This window comes from Cetorhinus maximus, chromosome 6 (genome assembly GCF_964194155.1).
Source record: "Cetorhinus maximus chromosome 6, sCetMax3.hap1.1, whole genome shotgun sequence".
NCBI classification, from domain to species: domain Eukaryota; kingdom Metazoa; phylum Chordata; class Chondrichthyes; order Lamniformes; family Cetorhinidae; genus Cetorhinus; species Cetorhinus maximus.
Window position 1 is genome coordinate 6,072,787 of NC_135884.1, and position 19,534 is coordinate 6,092,320.

Consider the following 19,534-nt stretch of genomic DNA (forward strand, 5'->3'; position numbering starts at 1 on the left):
GGGCTAGCTGAGTACGGCCTGTACTCTGCCTATTACGAACAACCAAAGGAACATGCTGTTTGACTTTGTGGCGGCCAGTTCCTACTGTAGCCAGTCGTTTGGACGTATGGCCTATGTACTTGATATCACACCAGCACTGAAGTTCATACACGAAAGGGCTGCTGAGTGAGTGAATGAATGGGAGGTGGTGGTTTGGGAAGAAGGGCTACTGAGAGCAATTACTTGGGGAGTGGGGGGGAAAGGAGGTTTGAGAACAGGGGAGTGTGTTTGTGTAAGTGTGTGCTAGGGAGAGAGGGGCTGATTAAACTGTTTTGGGGGTGGAGGGAGAAGGCCTTCACAGAGTCTTCTGTCACCAGGGAATATGGAGAGCTTTGCTGAAATCTACCTGAGTACATAGAATATTAATATTTTTACACAGTTCTTTAAAACTCAATATTTTTATATTTTTATGATGTACTATTATAATTTGATCTATAATACATGAACTTTACAGAATGTTACTTTGCTGCTTTATTGCTCTTTTGTTTCTGTTGGCGTCTGGGATCATGTTAATTTTCAAGTGTTGAAATGGCGTCACATTGGAAAATAGTTTGGGAAGCACTGTCCTAAACCTCCCGCCAGTTTCCGCATTTGTGATTCCGAAGCTCATAGCCCTGTATCTCCTTTCCTCATAGGAAGTCACCCTGCTCTTGGTGGAGCAGAAAACCATGGCATGGTTTAAAAGGAGCAGTGATACAAATGCAAAATATTGCGGATGCTGGAAAATTGAAATAAAAACACAAAATACTGGAAATACGCAACAGGTCAAGCAGCATCTGCAGGGAGAGAGACAAACAGAGCTAACCTTTCAGGCCGATGACTTGTTCTGATGAAATGTTAATTCAATTCCTCTCTCCACAGATGTTGCCTGATTTTCTGGGTATTTCTGGCATTTTCTGATTTTATTTACAAAGAGCCGGGTGATCAGGAAAGGACACACAGGACTATTAATTCCAAAATTACAGTGGGGAAACTGGTGGGACATTTATAGATGGAGAAAAGGTTCTCTCCTGCCAAAAGCTTCACTACATTACTACCAGGGCATTAGCATGTAGTAATTGCAGAGTTCCGAGGTATGAGGGAGTTAATTGACATACAATTGAAAATAAGACGTTTTTAAATTCCATTCAAACAGTGCCACCTTTGCTTTCTTGTCAGCCCTCAAGATAGTATTTTGAGCAAGCCTTATTTTTTAGGTGTGCTGTCACTAACTTGCTGGTATACAGTGACCACGCACATAGTGACCATTTGAACCCTCTTCTCCCCTCCCCCCAGCACTCTACACTTGACTCTCTCCAATGTTCGTAAGTCTTTCTTGTAAAGCACGGACCAAAACTGAACACAGTACTCCAGACACAATGGCCAAGCACCTCCCTGACATGATGTAGCTGAGAGCAAAAGCTCCCTGGCTAGGAAATTCACTCGTGCAGATCCAGCATCCGTCACACTGTGGCATTCATTTTATGATTTATTCAACAAACAAAAATACATATTAGAGACCCAAAGCAAATAGTTGCCTTTGCTAAATTCATGATCCTTCTGGCCATCCTTTTCAAATGCTAATATATTGACGAGAGCTGACCTAGAAATTCATATACCGCATCAGTACATACAGAGGCTGGCTGCGCAATTTTATTAATGAGCCTTCATTGCAGGAGCTTCACTAATGACACCTTGTGCTGGAAATCTTGGTGCTTCATTTGTCGAATCAGCAAAATGTATTATTAGCTTGTATCGCCATTAAAGATTGTGCGCGGTTAAGGTTTAGGCTGCATTTTTAGTGGAGCTGAAGATATATATTCAGCAGCACATTAGGTGCAGGGAATAAGTACTTTAGCAATTCTGTTCTGCCTCATAGGCTTCCCTCCCTTTTGCGTATTGCAAGAGCATGTCTACCCTAGTTATGTTTTTTTCCTAGAAGGATTGATTGTTATTGATCCAGCTCTGTGAATTAATAAATAATCTTTGGCTTCATTTGTTTTCCTCATACCACTTTCAGAATCATCATTATAAATTGTCTGGAAAATTGCTATTGTTCGTGTTACACATCTCGCCCATCAATTCACTCCCGCTCCCCTCCTGAACGTAGCGACTCAGAAAGAATCTAATAAGATCCAGAGTGAGACAAACCCAGAAGGAACAAACAGTGAAAGCTGGGAAACAAGAATACTGGTCTGAACTGGCCTTGAATACTTTAAAATGGAACACCAGTAAAAACTGGGAAATAAGACTACTGGCCTGAACTGTTATTTCCTTCTGGGAAACCATCCAGAATCATCAATCCCGCTCCATCTACTGCTCATTTGTGACTGTCCAATGGTGAATTGGCATCCCACCTTTTGGCGAGCCCCCTAAGTTAGGGAAAGTTAAGTTTCTCCTTCTATCACTCCTGAATGAATCAAGCTGCAGCGAATTGTGATCAGGGGTAGGAGCTGCTTGCACCTGAGCTGAGAATTGCAGTGGTCCTTTGTGGCGGCCAGTTCCTGCTGTAGCTGAGATCACCTATTGTTACACTGACCGAGAACCAAATTTGGATCTCTTTCCCGAGATCTCTTCGACTTGTTACTTCTCGGTCCCCTCCTTCAAAACTCCTTTTTAAATCTTACCTCTCTGACCACGCTTTTCTACTTGCTGCTCAGTTTCCACCACTTCTGCAAAGTTCTTCATGATGTTTTGAGATGTGAAAAGTGCCAAATAGATGTATGTTGTTGTTGTTGACAAAACCAAATACTGGCAAATGCTGGAAACCTGAAATAAGAAAGAAGACGTTGGCAGCACTCAGCAGGTCAGGCAGCATCTATGAAGAAAGAAACAAAGATTGTTGAACCTCAGACCTTTAGGTTCTGTAAGGCTCATTCCCACATTTGTTGGTAGATTTACCGAATGCAACAGTCAGGGGCTTCACAGGAAGCTGGATATGGGTAGTGCCGAGAGTTTGTCTGTACTTCTGTAAAACGCTCATTCGAGTAACCTGGACTTATAAGAGCTACAATTCTACCCAACTAGGAAGTACTCATAAAAATGGGGGGGGGGGCATAATTTGATCTGAGGGCTATTCTTCAAAGAGCACAGTTGCCATTCAGTAATGCAGTTATAATAAACCTAGTTATTAATTGTTAATGTATATTTGTCTTTTTCACTAATCAGCATTATACTGGATGATAAATGCACAAGTGTTCTAATTTCAGAAACCTGCACAATTGCTAAAACTAGAAACGGATTCAATCTTCTTAAAACGTTACAAAACATAAAAGCACCGCATTCCAAAGCTGCTGGAACTTATTGCTGTATACCAGCGCTGGAATTAAGTTGTGGCTCTTTCTCCACAGTAATTCGCTCCTGGCCTCTCTAGGGATTCACTTAGTGGTGGAGGGGGGGGGAATGAAAATTGTCTGTAAAGAACTGTACAATTTGTAAGATTCGTAATACCACACAAACCTTGACAACTATTCATAATTTACTTGTCAAGTATAGATTCAATTAAAGAATGATTGGAACTCATTTCCTGCATTCTCCTCTCCTCATAGTTACCAAAAGCACTGGAATGTATGTGTTAGCCTTCTGTTGGTCTGGTCTTTTGTAGGGATGGAAGTTATTTTTTCTGAACAATTGATGGCCTATCTCATTAAAAATTGGGGAAACTTTAATCTTTCCATCTCCACTTTTAATGAACTGACAGGTTGACTTGTAAATCAGTTTTTTTTTTGCAGCATTTTACAAGTTGTGACTCTATTTTACTCCAAAGCCAGAAGAGAAATTGTTATAATCAACACACTGCACTGGACGTCACAAAAATTAAACAGCTTTCCACAACAGTGTGCAATGTTGGAGTGACGAGCCACATTTCTTTGAGGGGAGTAACTTCAGGGGAAGGGAAAACTGGGCGACGTGTGCAACAGGCGGCTGACACAACATTGCCTGCCTTACGCCCTCGCTGAGATTGGAAGATCCAGCGACTGTGACCAGTTTTTTTTTAAAAAGAAGTTAACACTAGGTGGAGCACTTCACCGCCATCCTCTAATTTTGGTGGGGGAGGAGGAAGAGGGAGAGAGAACGGATATTTGGGACCTGCTAACTACCCATATTCACATCTCCTTTTGGGCAGTGAGGTTATAGACAGGCATAAGTTTTTAAAAAATGCTCTAGCATCAAGACTCTCCCAGCTGCGGAATACGCACAGCAGAAAGCAAGCTGAAATATAAGGGAAACAAATTAATACATTTTGCAATTGATAAGCATCATTGCAGCTTTCAGAAACCCCTCAGTAAAGGCCAAGTATTTGCCCTTTAAGTACACATCTTAAAAGTTTGAAAAATACTCTTTCTTATTGTACTATTTCTCAAATTTTTGGTGCTTCAGAAAGTGCTGGCTCATACTGGGTTACTTATTGCAGTAGCACCAAAACCGTCATCCAGTTGGCAATTCTTCACGTGTGTGAGTCATGGGAAGGAGTATCGCAGGTTATTTGATCATCTGGAGCATCACAGCTGAGCTCGCTCCTGTCCTCACCCAACTTCCACAAGTACGCAACTTCCACAAGCACGCAACTTTCCAGCAGTTTATTGGATCAGGAGTGGGAGCTCTGGCTGCTTTTTTTTATCCACTCCCTAGCCCAAGGGTGTTGTAACCAGCTGTCATGCCTCTATTGCTGCGCTGACTAACGACCACATGACTTGGTACAGGCCATGAATGAAACCTGAGCCCTTTTGATCTGTATAACACCGGGCCGTTCTGAGCAATGCATGAACCAAAAAAGCCACCAGAGTTATAAATCAAACCCCTATATTTAAACGTTGAAGAAAACTACAACCATCCTTTGTTTTGTCACCAGCAGTGTGATTTATAGACTGGATGGTATGGCCCATTCACTGAGGTATCAGATGGAAGTTAGGTATTGTTGGGCGTTCTGAAGGATTAATGTTTGGACACTATTTGGCCCTAATCTACATAAGTAACCTGGCTGCTGAAACCAATTGTTAGCTTGTCAAGTTTACAGATGACACCAAAGTTAGAGCAGTTTAATTTAGAAAATAGAATTGCAGAGGGATTTGGATCATAGATTCATAGAACAATACAGCATAGGAAGAGGCCATTTAGCCCAATGTGCTTTTGTCAGATCTGTTCACTCCCTTGCTCTTCCCCTCATAACCTGGCAAATTTTTAACCTTCAATGATTTATCTAATTTCCGTTTGAAAGTTATTATTGAAACCTCATCTTGCCTCTGATTCCTTTGCCAATTACCTAAAATCTATGTCCTCGAGTTACTGCCCCCTCTGCCAGTAGAAACAGTTGCTCCATATTTATCTATTGAAACCCTTTTATAATTTTGAACACCTCTATTCTCTTAACCTTCTCTGCTCTAAGGAGAACACAAGAATTAGCGCAAGGTTGGTTTGAAAACTTCCTGGGAATGGCAATAGATTCCCCTTTCATTGACCAGACAATAGGATGAATATGTGGTGAGAATGATGGAGTACAAGCCTCCGGTGCTGTGTTGGCCTTTGTAATATACTTATTCAGTTTTGTCATCACACTACAAAATATAAAGTACCTTCTTTGGGAAGGATATAAAGAAAGACAAGAAGAATGATCTGATGTAAAGGGCCCGAGTACAAGAAAAGATTACAGAACTTGCGGCTCTGCTGAGAAGGTAGTTAACAGGCAGAATTTGTATATGAAATATTAAATAGTCTAGATAAGCTAAATCCAGAATAATACAAAAAAGTCAGGCCAGTGGGATCAGAGGATATCAATTTAGTTAGTGAAAATTAAATTTCAAACAGATATATTAGAAGGATTTTATTTTTATCGGAAGGATGATAAATGCTTGTATCTCATTAGAGGCAAGGTACAGTACCACGTCAGCCTTGGCTCAGTTGAGTGAGAAATCTATACATTTGAGTCCCTGGCTAACCCAGTGCCAGACTGAAGGAATGCTGCATTGTTGGAGGTGCTGTCCTTAAGATGAGGTGCTAAACTTGTCTCCATACTTCATGCTCTTGTCTGGACCTGGAAAAATTTATTAACTTTGCTTCCAATTTCCACCCCTCCATCATTTTCACATGATCCATCACTGACACTTCCCTTCCCTTCCTTGACCTCTCTGCCTCAATTTCTGGTGATAGACTATCCATCAATATTCATTACAAGCCCACCGACTCCCACAGCTATCTCAACTACAGCTCCTCACACCCTGCTTCCTGTAAGGACTCCATCCCATTCTCTCAGTTCCTTCGCCTCTGTCGCATCTGTTCCAATGATGCCACTTTCCAAAACAGTACTTCTGACATGTCTTCCTTCTTCCTTAACCGAGGTTTTCCACCCACGGTGGTTGACAGGGCCCTCAACCGTGTCCAGCCCATCTCCCGTGCATCTGCCCTCATACCTTCCTCTCCCTCCCAGAACCATGATAGGGTCCCTCTTGTCCTCACTTATCACCCCACCAGCCTCCGCATTCAAAAGATCATCCTCCGCCATTTCCGCCAACTGCAGCATGATGCCACCACCAAACACATCTTCCCTTCACCCCCCATCGGCATTCCATAGGGACCGTTCCCTCCGGGACACCCTGGTCCACTCCTCCATCACCCCCTACACCTCAACCTCCTGCCACGGCACCTTCCCATGCAACCGCAGAAGGCGCAACACCTGCCTCTTTACTTCCCCCCTCCTCACCGTCCAAGGGCCCAAACACTCCTTTCAAGTGAAGCAGCATTTCACTTGCACTTCCCTAAATTTAGTCTACTGCATTCACTGCTCCCAATGCGGACTCCTCTACATTGGAGAGACCAAATGCAGACTGGTGACCGCTTTGCGGAACACCTTTGTTCTGTCCGCAAGCATGACCCAGACCTCCCTGTCACTTGCCATTTCAACACTCCACCCTGCTCTCATGCCCACATGTCTGTCCTTGGCTTGCTGCAATGTTCCAGTGAAGCTCAACGCAAACTGGAGGAACAGCACCTCATCTTCCGATTAGGCACTTTACAACCTTCTGAACTTAACATTGAGTTCAACAACTTCAGATCATGAACTCTCTCCTCCATCCCCACCCCCTTTTTGATCCCCTTTTTTCTAATAATTATTATATATTTTTATATATATATTTTTCTTTTTCCACCTATTTCTATTATTATTTTAAAAATGTATTTCCATCCATTGTTTAATCTCCACCTTTTAGCCCATTTTGATCCCTTCCCCCCACCCCACCCCCACTAGGGCTATCTGTCACTTGCTCATCCTGCTTTCTACCTTAATGTCACCATTAGCACATCCTTTCGCTAATATCACTACCGTTAACACCCCTTTGTCCTTTTGTTTATGACATCTTTGGCAATCTCTCCTTTGACTCCACCTATCACTGGCTCCCTATCCAGCTCCACCTGTCCCACCCCCCTTAAACAGCTTATATTTCGCCACATTTTTATTCCTCTTTAGTTCTGATGAAAAGTCATACGGACTCGAAACATTAACACCGTCTTCCTCTCCACAGATGCTGTCAGACCTGCTGAGTTTTTCCAGCAATTTTTGTTTTTGTTCCATGCCCTTTTGGTTATTGGGACAATTTAAAGATCCCATTGGTGTTATTCAAAGAAGGGCAGCAAGTGCACCCAGTATCTTGGCCAATTGCCTGTCCTCAACTAGAAGCAAAGACAAATGAACTGTTATCTTTGCTGTTCCTGGGAGTTGCCGGTTCAGAATGTGCTGCACTGTTAAAACACATTGAGATGTTATATTGTAATAAGGAGTTACATAAATGTAATTATTATCATCATTAAAAACAGTTGCATGCTCATCTGAAAGGTTTTGCGTATGAGAGGAACAATCTTGACGAGAAGCAGAACCTTTCTCATCTTTGATTGTTATGACACCTTTAAATGTAGGTTTCCATAAAAGTAAAACTAATGAACAGACCATTAATTTTTTTTCCCTGTTCTTTCTCAGCAGTTCTTTAAATGCTGGATATCGCACTAAATTTCCCCAGACCAGAAACACTATGAGAATCTACTGGCACCAATTTACTTTAGTAAAGTTTCATTATTATTTTCCCACTGGCCTCTTTGAACTTTTGGTTTCATTTATGTTTTCAAAATCAACTACCAGTCTAGATGTAAAAGTAGGTTCACATGTTGCTAAGTTACAGCCATAAGACGTAAATACAACAGCAGAAGGGAAATGAGAAACTTTAAAAAAGGAATTGTGTACTTTTATGCCCGATATGGATGTCAATAGGGACGAGACCAAGTTAAGGGGCGAGGCTCATAGCTCAGAGTGCCACTAAGGTTTGAAAGTCTAGAAGGGAAAACAAGATAAGTAAGAGGCTTAGAGGTGATCAAGTTAAAGTTTGATTTTAAAACTTGTAGATTGTAGGAAGAAAGAAGAGCTAGGGACATAGCAGCAATTGGTGCTGTATAATTAGCTTCAGTGTCCCTGGGTTAGAAGATGGAAAATCAACTGGACTTGCCATTGCTGGTCGCCATCGAAGATATTGGGTGAATGTTGAAAGGGCCCTGCCAATACACTTATAAACTGCTGACATTCAGCAACTAACCCCACACAAGACAGATGGCTACTTGAGCAACAGCTTGCATTTATATAGCGCCTTTAACATGGTAAAATGCCTCAAGACGTGAAAAGGGAGCGTAATCAGACATGATTCGTCATTGGGTTCCATGAGCTATTAGGATGGGTGACCAAATGTTTAGTCAAAGAGGCAGGTTTAAAGAAGCGGCCTAAAGAAGGGAGGGAGAGATAGAGAGACGGAATGGCTTACAGTGGGACTTCCAGAGCTTAGGGCCCAAGCAGCTGAAGGTGAAACAGTAAAAATCGGGGATATGCAGGACACCAGAATCGGAGGAATGTAGAGTACCCGGATAGTTGTAGGTCTGAAAGAGGTTCCAGAAATGGGAACAATGTGCAAGATACAGCAGTGCATTCAGAGTCCAAGGATTCATAACCCAGTCAGAGTCTGGGCTGAAGGGGAATATGGGGTGGTGGGGAGAAACCTGATGTAATAGCTTTTGTTCATTTGGGAAGATGAGTTCTGTTACTCTACCATTTGTTACAGTTTACATTACATGACTGCCATTACCTCTGTGATGATGTACTTACTAGAATAATCAAAATCCATTTTCCATCACTCATGGGGGCTGTCCCATGTGCACCTCCTCCCCTATTTGCCCAATACTTTAAACAGCACCATCTTTCAATTTAAAACAAAATTGCTTTCACAGCAGCAATTAAAATTATGACAGCATGACTTCAGCAGTGTGTAATATCTTGATCAGCCTTGACATTTATCTGTGTAAAGATCACATTATGAAAGCAATACCACGCAAACCAGTGTGAGTGGTTTCTAAATAAACAATGCATTTCTGCAGTTTAAATAGCGTTACCTAAGTAACCTCTAGTAATGTTAAAACCACTATCTTATGCCTGAATTTCCCCATTTTTAACTGCACACCAGGTTTTAGAACCCTTAGAGGTTTCTTTCCTTGGGTGATGAAGTGCTTATCCCAGATTCGACGATGGCCACTTCATCATCTAACAAAGGGAGCTTCTCAGAAGCTTGAAAGTTCTGTACTGCTCACTAAGGATCAGGTTATGATTTATCGATGGCCCGATAATCAGTTTTAAAAAAGGGAAACAGCAGTATTGTTGATTATCCTAATGTTAAAAGACCCCAACTGCTCTGTTATTTTTAGCTACAAGTTGAGACTCCTTTGTCTAGGGCCTGAGGGCCTTGTATTAACCCCAGAACCTCCTCTCTCTCACTTACACAATGAAAGAGCGTTGTGTTTGAACAGAAGCTTCACTGGTGTTCCCTTGACATATTTGCCTGAAAAAAACTAATTTCAAATCCCGTGTCTGGAATGTATTTTTATTTAAAATTAGATGCCCGCCATGTAGCAGCTACCCCCTCACAAAGGCCACTTTTTAATTTGCTGTTTTCAGTGCTGACCAATGGTACTTAGTTTCTCGATCTCCTTCTGTGTTGCGTCCATCAAAATCAATGAGCAGTGATTGAGGGGGTGCTTGCAGTCAGTACTGAGTAAAGGAATACCTTGTTTCAGTGGCTTACTTTAGAAAGCTAGCCCCATTTAGTGGGGAGGGGTTGGGCGGTGGGGGTTGGAGGTGTTTCTTAATGGAGTAAACTTCAGGTAGACTACAGAGAAGAGGGGGCATTTGGTCCATCTGTCTCATCTTACCATTGAAACCGATTCTTCTTAAATGATTCCATGTTTCTTTTCTTTCCGCTACCTGACCCAAACCATTCTAACTCCTTATCAGAAGAACTACTTCCTGATGTCAGACCTGAATGTGCCTTTACCGTTTTAGACCATAAGACCATAAGGTATAGGAGCAGAAATTAGGCCATTTGGCCAATCGAGTCTGCTCTGCCATTCAATCATGGCTGATAAGTTTCTCAACCCCATTCTCCCGCCTTTGCCCCATAACTTTTGATCCCCTTACCAATCAAGAACCTATCTATCTCGGTCTTAAATACACTCAATGACCTGACCTCCACAGCCTTCTGTGGCAATGAATTCCATAGATTCACCACTCTCTGGCTAATCTCTGTTCTAAAAGGTCTTCTCTTTACTCTGAGGCTGTGCCCTCGGGTCCTAGTCTCACCTACTAATGGAAACATCTTCCCCACGTCCACTCTATCCAGGCCTTTCAGTATTCTGTAAGTTTCAATCAAATCCCCCCTCACCCTTCTAAACTCCATCGAGTATAGACCCAGAGTCCTCAAACATTCCTCATATGTTAAGCCGTTCATTCCTGGGTTTTGTACCCATGTCCCCATGTCCTGCAGTCATCATTCAATTCAAAATAGCAGTCAGGGTTAAACTATACTTCTCCACTTGAAATTATAGAATGATATAGCACAGGAGTCCATTCAGCCTATTGTGCCAGTCCTTTCACTCAGCCTTGACTGCTAGCACCCCCTCATCAATCACTACTCATTGTCTTCAATGGGGCAGAGAGTGGAGAGCGAGAATGTATAATTGAACAATCATGGGAACAGCAAAAAACGTGTCTTAGATAAGACTCTCGCCTTTGTTCAAGGCTGAAGAGCCCCAACTTTTTATAACCTTTCCTCACAATTAGTTGGATACAAGATTGTATTTTCCATGGACTTTCTTAGTAAGTTAGGAAAAGCATCTCTTGTAGTTTAAATAGCTAATTCTGTTATTAATTTGCTGATCTGTTTTTTTTCTATGGCCCAAAGTTTGCTGCTGGCATGCTGTGTGATATACAAGGTCTGGGTTTTTCTTTGACTCGATTTATATCTTGGTGGGCCTCATTATGTTAATATTTTCATAGCCGATGTCGAAGGAAGGCATGTGTCAGTGAAATATTGATTAACATTTTTTTCCAATGAAACTTGATGCAGTACTGCCTGTTGGTACAATAAACCAAATAATAACTCCTGCATTCACTTTCTTACAGCATGCGGACTACTACAGGCTTGCGTCAGTACAATTTGATGAAGAGGCAACAATAGCAGACACCCGTGTCAAGTAAGTACTCTAAATAGGGACTGTTTGCACAGCCCAGAAATATTGCACTGGGTCAAAGGCAGAGAATCTTGGATTGCTGATTTTGTGATTTGTGACTTACCGGTGGTAGGTTGGTTGGCATGCAGTAATCGGCACAGCTGCGGTCGGGTGCTGGGATTATTCAACATGACTTGGACCCTTTTCTAATTAATCCTCGGGGTGTGGGCATTGTTGGCTAGGCCGCCATTCATTGCCCATCTCGAGTTGCTCTTGGGAACATTGATGGTAAGACTTCTTCATAAACTGCTGCAATTTCACACAACCGAGTTGCTTGCTAGGTCACTTCAGAGGGCATTTAGGAGTCAAGCACAATGGTCAGGGATTGTAGTCACATATAGGCCCAGACTGGGTAAGGACAGCAGATTTGTTCTCCTAAAATACAACAGTGAACCAGTTGCATTTTTACAACAATTTGACTACTTAAAGGTCACTTTTACTGAAACCAGATTTTTTTGTTCAGTATTTTTAAGAACCGAATTAAAGTTCTCAAACTGCCATGGTGGGATTTAAGCTCATATTCTCTGTTTATTAGTTCAAGCCTCTGGATTACTAGTCCAGAAGCACAACGACTATACTACTGCAGTGTGTGTGAATTGGCTAAGAAGCTTCATTTTCACCACTTCCAATGGCCTGGTGGAGAAAAACAACTACCTAACTTGACATGGAGCCATACAGACTGGGAGTGTCCCAAGCTCGACTCCCAGTCAGTGCTTAAAGCAACAGATCTCAGCTGGGGCATCAGTAGAGGCTCTACAAATGGTTGGAGCTCCTTTGGACTAGGAAAGGAAAATAAATGAACCAGTGTGCTCACTCCAATTTGTTGTTCATTGCTAGAAAGGCAGCATGTCAGGATGTTGGAAGAGGAAAGGATAGTGGTGTTTGGGTGTGATGCCCCACGTGGTCCAGAAGCATTCATTGCCTGAGTTCATGTGCAAAAGGCAGCAAAGTTACAGAGGGTGCCCTCCAGAGGGTAGATGCAGCAGAGTCATGAGAAGGAAAGGGGGGGGGGCGAAATTTGGTAGCTGAATTCAAAATATTCAGGAGGAGCTTCTTTATCTAGAGACTGGTTAGAACGTGGAACTCGCTGACATGTGGTGTAAGGAGTAACATATTAGCATGGATAGAAGATTGGCTGGCTGGCAGAAAGCAGAGCTTATGCATAAATGGGTCTTTCTCTGATTGGCAGGATGTGACGAGTGGAGTCCCGCAGGGGCCTGTGCTGGAACCTCAACTTTTTACAATTTAAAGCAACGACTTAGAAGAGGGGAATGTAGGCATGGTAGCTAAATTTGCTGATGACACAAAAATAGGTAGGAAAGTATGTTGTGAAGAGGATATAAGGCGTTTGCAGACAGATATAGATAGGTTGAGTGACTGGGCAAAAATCTGCAGAAGGGGTATAATGTAGAAAAATGTGAAGTTGTTCACTTTGGCAGGAAGAATAAAAAGGCAGAGTGTTACTTAAATGGAGAATGGCTGCAGAATTCTGAGGTGCAGAGGGATCTAGGTGTTCTAGTGCATGGGTCACAAAGAGTTAGTACGTAGGTACAGCAAGTAATTAAGAAGGCCAATGGAATGCTATCCTTTATTATGAGAAGAATTGAACACATAAGTAAGGATGTTATGCTTCAGTTATACAGGGCATTGGTGAGACCGCCTCTCAAATATTGCGTGCAGCTTTGGTTTCCTTATTTAAGGAAGGCTGTAAATGCATTGGAGCTGGTTCAGAGGATGTTTAATAGATTGATACCTGGGATGAGTGGGTTGTCTTATGAGGAAAGTTTAGACAGACTGGGCTCATTTCCACCGGAGTTTAGAAGAGTAAAGGGTGATTTGATTGAAGTATGTAAGACCCTGAATGGTATTGACAAGGTGAACGTGCAAAGAATGTTTCCTCTTGTGGGTGAGTCCAGAACTAAGGGGCACTGTTTTAACATTAGGGGCTGCTCTTTTAGGACAGAGATGAGGATAACTTTTTTCTCTCAGAGGCTTTGTGACTTTGGAATTCACGGCCTCCAAAGGTGGCGGAGGTGGGAGTCATTGAACGTTTCTAAGGCGGAGGTAGATAGATTTTTGTTCGGCAAGGGAATGAAAGGTTATCGGGGGTAGATAGGAATGTGGAATTAGAAGCAAAGAGATCAGTTATGATCTTATTGAATGGCGGAGCAGGCTTGAGCGGCCGAATGGCCTACTTCTCCTATTTTGTATGTTTGTATGGTGTAGTTAAAGCAACTCACGTAGATGCATTTGAGAGTAAGCTAGACTTTTTCTTATTCTTTCATGGGATGTGAGTGCTGCTGGCAAGGTCAATATTTGTTGCCCATCCTAATTCCCTTGTGAAGGTGGTGGCGAACCATCTCCTTGAACTGCTGCAGTCTGTCTAGGTACCCTCACGGTGTTGTTAGGAAGGGAGTTCCAGAATTTTGAACCAAAGATAGCGAAGGAGCAATGATATAGTTCCAAATCAGAACTTAAAGGGGAATTTGTAGGCGATGGTGTTCCCATGCATCTGCTGCCCTTGTCCTTCTAGGTGGTAGAGGCCATGGGTTTGGACAGTACTTTCAAAGGAGCCTTGGTGAGTTGCTGCATTGCATCTTTTAAATGGTACACTGCGGCCCTTGGTGGAGAGAGTGAATGCTTAAGGCCTTGGATGGGATGCTGATTAAGTGGGCTGGTTCGAGCTTCTTGAGTGTTGCTGGAGCAAGTGGAAAGTATTCCAAAACATTCCTTACTTGTGCATCGTAGATGTTGGACAGGCTTCGGGGAGACAGGAGGCGAGTTGCTCGCTGCAGAATCCCCAGCCTCTGGCTGGTCTTGTGGCTACAGTATTTATATGGCTGGTCCAGTTCAGTTTTTGGTCGATGGTAACCCCCAAGATATTGAAGTTGCGGGAATTCAGTGATGGCAATGCCATTCAATGTCAAGGGGGGGATGGTTGATAAGTACATGAGAGAGAAAGGAATAGAAGGACATGTTGATGGGGGTAAAAAAAAAAGAGGGTTGGGAGGAAACTCGTGAAGAGCATAAACACTGGCACTGACCAGTTGGACTGACTGGCCTGTCTCTGTACTATAAATACTTTATGTTTCCAGCTTGAAATGAAATATCCCCAACAATTATATTAGTGAGCCTCCTCTAGCAGCTGGATATTAGTATTCAGCCACGTGAATCAGACCATAGTGCTTTAAACCTTTATTTTTAAACAGTATTCAGTTATTTTTATTTTAAATAGATGCTATAAAGACTGCACAGCCTTTGTAGTTTTCTTTTTTTGTGAATGCCTGTGTTCAATAAAACTTTACACTTGTGTTGTGGCCCATAAATGGAGCATATGCGAAGCAGATGGAAGTTTAACACATTTATATTTGTCAAATCCTGATAAAAAGAAAAGCAAGTTTTTATATAACCTCTGCAGACCCTATTGCCGTGAAAAAAACTTTTATTCAATAATTGCCATGGACTAGTTAATTATATGTGGGGTAGGCTACCTCTGTTCCTCAGATTTGAAAGCTTGCTTCTTCAACTACATTTTCTCCAACTTGCCTCCCAACTAAACTGCCTTTTTAGACTGGAGTCAGGCTGCCTGTCATTTTACTTTCATTTCTTGTTCACTATGCCCTTTTAGTTCAGCTCAGTTAAAGTGTTCACTCATCTTCCTGGTTCCACTTCTGGTGAGTAGTCTATTCTGGAAACTGTTATGGCATAGCTGATAGTAAATGCTGAGTTGTTCAAATCCCAAAGGAAAACTTGAAACAACTGCCGCAACTTGTTTTGCAGTTTGTATAAATTTCGAGATGCATGTCTTGAATTCAGTAGTAGTAAGACCACCAATTCTTATAGGTTTTTACAAGCTAGATTAAACATTTATTAACAAGAAAATGATTTTTAAGCACATAAATATGCCTGCAAGTTACTACTATAATAACTTGTAAATCCCCTACTTAATCTGATTCCCAGTTACACTTTCGTTAAGACAACAGTAAAACAGAGATTTTAAAAGAATCAGGCAAGGTGACACGCGATACCCTGAACCAGTCAAGTTCAAAGTGAGTTTTCTTAACTTCAGTTGTTTGAGAACGGCAGCTTGAGGCATAGATACTGAAGGCTTTTCACACTTGTTAGATCTTAAAAATGCCTACGCTTACACGCAGCCTTTGCTCATTTATACATATTTTCCCCTTTGAATGCATATTCCCATCGATTCACTGTGTCTTTGGACTTTATCTTTTTGATAATAAAAATCTCTCATAGCACTAAGTTTTACCAGTAATCTTTGGAAAAAATAAACACACTGTTTCTAAACTTCACCTGGCTATGTAACACATTTCACCCCTCCTTTGAAAACAATCTAGTCTGGTTTATTTAAAAATGCAAATGTCCTTTACATTCTAAACTTCCCCCATGTTTACATCAAGGCCTTCAGACCAGCTGCCTTTAATCCAGTTAAGCCAGACACACACATACAGACACGGATACCACTATGTTACAATAAATTCCAATAACATTATGAGAATTATTATATCTTCCTGACATTCCCCTCCTTATTAAAAAAATGAACTGCCATAATTTAAAAAGACGGCTCCATTTTTATTAACCCATCTTATACTATTTCCTATAGTTATCCATATACTTACACTATTACATTACCAGATGCATGCATTAACATAACAATATGTATACAAATCCTTCATATCAGCAGAAATCATTTCAGTTCAGTGTCCAGGTTTTAAATGTCCAATTTTCCCTTTAAGCTTCAACTCTTGATAATGCATCTGCAATCAAATTTTCCCATCCCGCCACATGTAAAATCTGTAGATTAAATGGTTGCAGTAATAAACTCCATATGAATAGCTTTGCACTTCTGTCTCAAAATTTGCCCAGAAACTTTAAAGGATTGTGGTCTGTGTAAACAATTGTTTCTGACGAATTGTTTGCAACATAAATCTCAAAATGCTGCAGTGCTAACACCAAACCCAGTGTCTCCTTTTCAGTCGTTGAATATCTTCCCTGTTGAGCATTCAGCTTCCATGAAAAACACCCTATTGGTTTTTTAATTCCATTTTCATCTTCTTGTAACAGTTTGGCCCAAATGCCTATATCACTGGCATTAATGGCCAACTTAAATTGCTTGGCGTAATTGGGTACTGCCAAAACTGGTGTCGTAGTTAATACAGCTTTCAAACTGTCAAATGCCTTCTGACACTCCTGCGTCCATTGAAACTTCTTGCTCTTTTTTAGTAGTTCAGTTAATGCGGGTACCCATAGTCACACCTTTTATTTGGAGGAAGTGAGACAAGTTAAAGGAGAAACTGTTCAGTGAGAGAACAAGTTCAGCCAGATGGAGGAGAGTGGTGCTGGATGGGGATTATTCGGGCCTCTGTTAAAGGAAGAAGTGGAGAGCCCTCAGACCATCCTGGTGGGGGATAGAGGTGTAGAGGGATTGGACATCCATGGTGAAGAGGAGGCGTTTGGGAACAGGGAACTGGAAATTGTTGTTATGACGTGGAGCATCATAGGAATCGCAGATGTAGGTGGGAAGAGACTGGACAAGGGGAGAGAGAACGGAGTCAAGGAAGAAATGAGTTCCGATGGGGCAGGAATAAGCTGACATGATTGGTCAACTGGGACAGTCTTGTTTGTGGATTTTGGATAGGAGGTAGAAGCGGGCTGTCCAGGGTTGGGAAACTATGAGGTTGGAAGCTGTGGAGGGAAGATCTCCAGAGGAAATGAGGTCAGTGACAGTCCTGGAAACAATGGCTTGATGTTCAGTGGTGGGGTCATGGTCCAGGGGGAGGTAGGAAGAAGTGCCTGAGAGTTGGCACTCAGTAGAGGTCAGTACGCCAGACAGCAACAGCACCACCCTTGTTGGCAGGTTGGATAACAAAGTCAGGGTTGGACCTGAGAGAATGGAGTGCGGCAAGCTCAGAAGGAGACAGGTTAGAGTGGGTGAGAGGAGCAGAGAAATTGAGACGGCTGATATCATGCCGATAATCCTCAATGAAAAGATCAAGAGCAAGTAAGAGGCCAGAGGGAGGGGTCCAGGTGGAGGGAGAACACTGGAGGCGGACCAATTAAGGCTCGCCCATTGTGACGTGCGCCCGGAAGTGCTGAGTGCTCCCTGTGCAGGGGGTGGGGGGGGAATTCCCAGAGTAGTTCCCCTGCATTCTTTTGTGCATGCGCGCGAAAGAGCGCAGAGATCTCCCTGAGGCACGGAGGCGCCTCAGGAAGATCAGTTTAAGGTTTTAAAATTTAAATAAAGGAAAAAGAAACTTTTAAAACATGTCCCCGCATTCACATGAGCTGGGACATGTCAATGAATTTTTTCAAAATTTTTCATTTAATTAGTAAATCCTTCATGAAACCTCATCCCACCCCATGGATGAGGTTTCATGAAAAATGTGAAGGCCGCCTGGGCTCTTTGCCTGCCTGCCAACCTTAAGGTTGGACGGGCAGCTCAGTAAAGTAATTTAGTTAGTTTTTAACAGGCCTTAATAGGCCTTTGACAGTTCGGCGGGCATGCAGCCGACTCCGCTGCGTGCCCGCCTAACTGAGGATCAGAATGATGAGCGGTGACGTTGGGACGCACGCCCCAACATCACCGCGCGTCATTTTACATGTTGGCGAGCGGGCCCCGCAGGGGGCACGCCAACGGGAAAATGCTGCCCTTTGTTATCATGTCGGACATAAACTTTAAATTGCTGAAGAGACAACAATGCTAGAGTTTCTTTTTCTACTATCGAGTGCTTCCTCCGATATTGATTTAGTTTCTTGTAAATGTACCCTACTGGCTTCTCTATCCCTAATTTATCATCTTGTAATAGGACTGCACCTACCCCCAAGCTGCTAGAATCAATTGCCGTTTTAAAAGGTTTGGTAAAGTCAGGGGTGGCCAGCATTGGTTAATTTATTAAGATTGCCTTCATATTTTCAAAGGCTGCTTGGCATTCTGCTGACCATACCACTTTAGCCTGTTATATTAACAAGTTGGTGAGAGGTACAGCCATTGTGCTGAAGTTAGGCACAAACTTCCTACAAAACCCACATATTCCCAAAAATTTCAGGATTTCTCATTTAGTTTTAGGAATAGGAAATTCTATTAGAGCGTTAACTTTTGCTGTTCTTGACAACACTTGCCCTTGTCCTATGATGTGACCCAGATAAGTTACCCTTGCTTTTGAAAATTTGCTTTTGGCCAGATTTATGACTAAGCCAGCCCACTGCAATTGCTTAAACAGGTTCTCTAATGGCTTTACATGTTCTTCCCATGTATTACTATATATTATGACATCGTCTAATTAAACCACACAGTTAAGTACTTCAGCTACAACTTGATTCATAAGTCACTGAAATGTAGCTGGAGCGTTTTTTTAACCCAAACAGCATGACTAGACATTGATACAACCCACTTGGTGTAACAAAAGTGGATATTTATTTTGCCCTCGATATTACTGGTACTTTCCAGTACCTCTTCAATAGATCAATTTTCTGTGCCAGTTTGTCCTGCATGGTTAGAGATGGGGAGAGTGTACCAGGCTGCCTGCTGGGCCAGATGATAAGTATGCCTAGCCTGTGTGGGTGGTGAGTGGTCCCATGGACGGGATGAGGACAATGATGGTGTGTGTGAATGAGTGAATGGTGATGTCCCTTGCACTGGCAGTGAGTGAGGGCCCTGTGGATGTGTGATGGGTTTGTGAGCGCATGAGTTGGGAGTGATGAAAAGAGTGACTTAACGTGGCAGAATGGAGGAGATCATTCAGCCTTTTGTGGCACTGGGTGGCTGTCCTCCTCTGCAGGACGTTTGTGCTGACCACCGCAGCCGCCGCCTCCCAAGCCAGGTTGGTGACTTTGCTGCCCATCCTGCGGGCAGAGTGGGAGCAGAGCACATCCTGGCGGGCCTCCACGGCATCCAACAGTCGCTTGAGGGACC

The 19,534-nt window shown here is 42.5% G+C and overlaps 1 protein-coding gene across 1 annotated transcript in view; it reads left to right on the forward strand.

Annotated features, from left to right (window-relative positions):
* Positions 1-19,534, forward strand: part of LOC144681500 (MICOS complex subunit mic25-like) — a 436,962-nt gene that overhangs the window by 205,734 nt on the left and 211,694 nt on the right. The window contains exon 6 of the mRNA XM_078543132.1: positions 11,498-11,568. Coding sequence (XP_078399258.1) covers positions 11,498-11,568 — 71 coding nt within the window. The remainder of the gene's footprint in view (positions 1-11,497; positions 11,569-19,534) is intronic.